Source organism: Plasmodium falciparum (genome assembly GCF_000002765.6).
Source record: "Plasmodium falciparum 3D7 genome assembly, chromosome: 9".
Lineage (NCBI taxonomy): Eukaryota > Apicomplexa > Aconoidasida > Haemosporida > Plasmodiidae > Plasmodium > Plasmodium falciparum.
In genome coordinates this window covers 1362501-1365000 of record NC_004330.2, presented here as the reverse complement: position 1 = coordinate 1365000, position 2500 = coordinate 1362501, and the positions used below count along the sequence as shown (strand labels likewise).

The window sequence follows — 2500 nt, the reverse complement described above, 5'->3', positions numbered from 1 at the left end:
GAAATATATTTATGGAAAAAAATTATATGTAGTCAAGAACGCTATAAGGAATTGTACCCACCAGTATTCTACTTTAACAACAACGGTAAAATAAATATGCCACAAAAAAAAAAAAAAAAATATATACATATATAAATATATAAATATATATATATATAATATTAATTTTTCTTGTTTTTCTTTTTTTTTGGTATATGCCCTTTTTGTAGACCCTTTAATAGATACACTTGACAAAAAAAAAAAATTCCTTCCAAAAATACCAGCAGACCAACACTTAACTTCCTACTCAGGACCATCACCTTTCGAAATTTTTGGTAAATACTACACTTCATATAAAAATTTTTTTAAGTTAATCAAAGTTAATATTAAATCTTATGATATACACCAACCATCACTCACATTCAAGAATTTTTTTTACAAACCATATATATGCTCTGATTCTTTTGAACTATTCAACCATTATCAAAACAGGCAATTGTATTTAAATAATCATATTAGAAAAACATACAAAAAAAGAAAACAAAAATGTATTGAGCATATAAAAGATATAAACAAGGTGAACGATGGGGACCATATGTGCAATTTAAACAAAGTGAACAATTTTTCAGCATGTACTGGTAAATATGATTTAGAAAAAAGAAAATATATAAACAGACATAAATTCAATTTTATTAAAATGGATGAAATACCTAATGAACTCATAGAGCTTTTAAAATATAAAAATATACACATAAAGAACTTTTAATATATATATATATATATATATATTAAACAAAAAAAAGACAATTATTATATAAAAAAATGAAAATGTTATATGTTAAGTATTACCTTAATAAAAATATTGTATGTGAAAACAACTAAAACATGTAACTATATATTATATAGTATTTATTAAAACTAAATTTAAAAAGAACAATAAGAAAAAAAAAAAAAAAAAAAAAAAAAAAAACAAGTACAAAGGATAGAAAAAAAAAATATATATATATATTTATATATATATATATATAAAAGAAAGAAAAGGGTGGTTATTTTTTCCGTTTCTCTGTTTTACTTTTTTATTTTTTTATTTTTATTTTTATTTTTATTTTTTTTTTCTGCTTACATTAACATTTAATTTTATATATATCATAAAATTTTGTTCTCTTCATTTTTCTACCAATCATAAAATGGATCATTTTCATTTGTTATTTTATCAGCTATAGTTAAATCTTCTTGTACCCTCTCAAAATTGGAGGAATCAAAAATATTTTTATATTTAGGTTTATATGGAACCTCAACATTTTTATTCAACAAATTTACCCAATCAATATTACTAAACCATGGGTGTTCTTTAACATTTTGAGCTCCTTTTTTTAAATTACCATACCTTTTTGTTAAATCGTGAGACAACAATTTCTTCATCAAATGTTTGCAATTGTTATCTAAAAATTTAGGGAAATATATTATACCTTCTAATATTTTCTGATAAATTAATAAGGGTTCATTCGCATAAAAAGGGGGACATCCAACTAATATTTCGTATATGAAAATACCTAAAGTCCACCAATCAGCCTATAATGTAAAAATAAAAATTTTATATTTCTTTGATAAACCTATTGATATAAACATATAAATATAAAAATATATACATATATATATATATATATATATATATATATATAAAATGATCATGTAATAATCCACATTTTTTCATAAAAATTATGAACATGTTCATGTAATAGTCCACATTTTTTCATAAAATTTATGAACATGTTCATGTAATAGTCCACATTTTTTCATAAAAATTATGAACATGTTCATGTAATAAATTCACACTTTTCAATATAAATATGCATATGTTCATGTAATTTTTCCACATTTTTTTTTTTTGCATACGGCTTTTCCATGTCCGACGTTCAATAAAATTTCTGGAGCGATATATTCTGGAGTTCCACATAAAGTATAAGTTCTCGTCTCGACTATTTTAGCAAATCCAAAATCAGTCATTTTTATAAATCCATCTTTATCAAGTAATAAATTTTCAGGTTTCAAATCTCTTCAAAAATAAAAAAGGTATAAAGTTGAAGTGGAATTATGAATGAATATGTGTAAAATTAATATAAATGAATAAGTTAATATGTATATATTTTAATTACTATTTTATTTTTATATTTTGTTGAAAAGAAAATGTACCTATAAACAATATTTAAACTTTGCAAGTATTCAAAAATTAGAACAATCTGAGCTGCATAAAAACATCCAACATCATTAGGAAATCTTTTGTTTCTTCTTAAAAATGTAAAAAATTCTCCACCAATTACGAATTCAAGGACTAAATATAAGTAAGAGTCATCTTTGAATGATCCATGTAAATTTACCTATAAATTAACATTTTTAAAAGAATAGAAATTAATTATTGACATGTAAGTTGATGGTCACACGTATATATATATATATATATATATATATATATATATATGAACTTCCATGGGGATTAATAATAGACGAAAAATGATAAAAT

The 2500-nt window shown here is 21.8% G+C and overlaps 2 protein-coding genes across 2 annotated transcripts in view; one reads left to right on the top strand and one right to left on the bottom strand.

Annotated features, from left to right (window-relative positions):
• Positions 1-745, top strand: part of PF3D7_0934900 (conserved Plasmodium protein, unknown function) — a gene marked incomplete at both ends in the record, with an annotated part of 1744 nt that extends 999 nt beyond the window's left edge. The window contains 2 exons of the mRNA XM_024473213.1: positions 1-85; positions 210-745. The exon at positions 1-85 is cut by the window's left edge and continues 999 nt beyond it. Of these exons, the coding sequence (XP_024328915.1) occupies positions 1-85; positions 210-745 (621 nt within the window). The remainder of the gene's footprint in view (positions 86-209) is intronic.
• A 407-nt stretch (positions 746-1152) lies between these two features.
• PF3D7_0934800 (cAMP-dependent protein kinase catalytic subunit) overlaps positions 1153-2500 on the bottom strand; it is a gene marked incomplete at both ends in the record, with an annotated part of 1914 nt that continues 566 nt past the window's right edge. The window contains 3 exons of the mRNA XM_001352177.1: positions 1153-1551; positions 1876-2035; positions 2173-2357. Of these exons, the coding sequence (XP_001352213.1) occupies positions 1153-1551; positions 1876-2035; positions 2173-2357 (744 nt within the window). The remainder of the gene's footprint in view (positions 1552-1875; positions 2036-2172; positions 2358-2500) is intronic.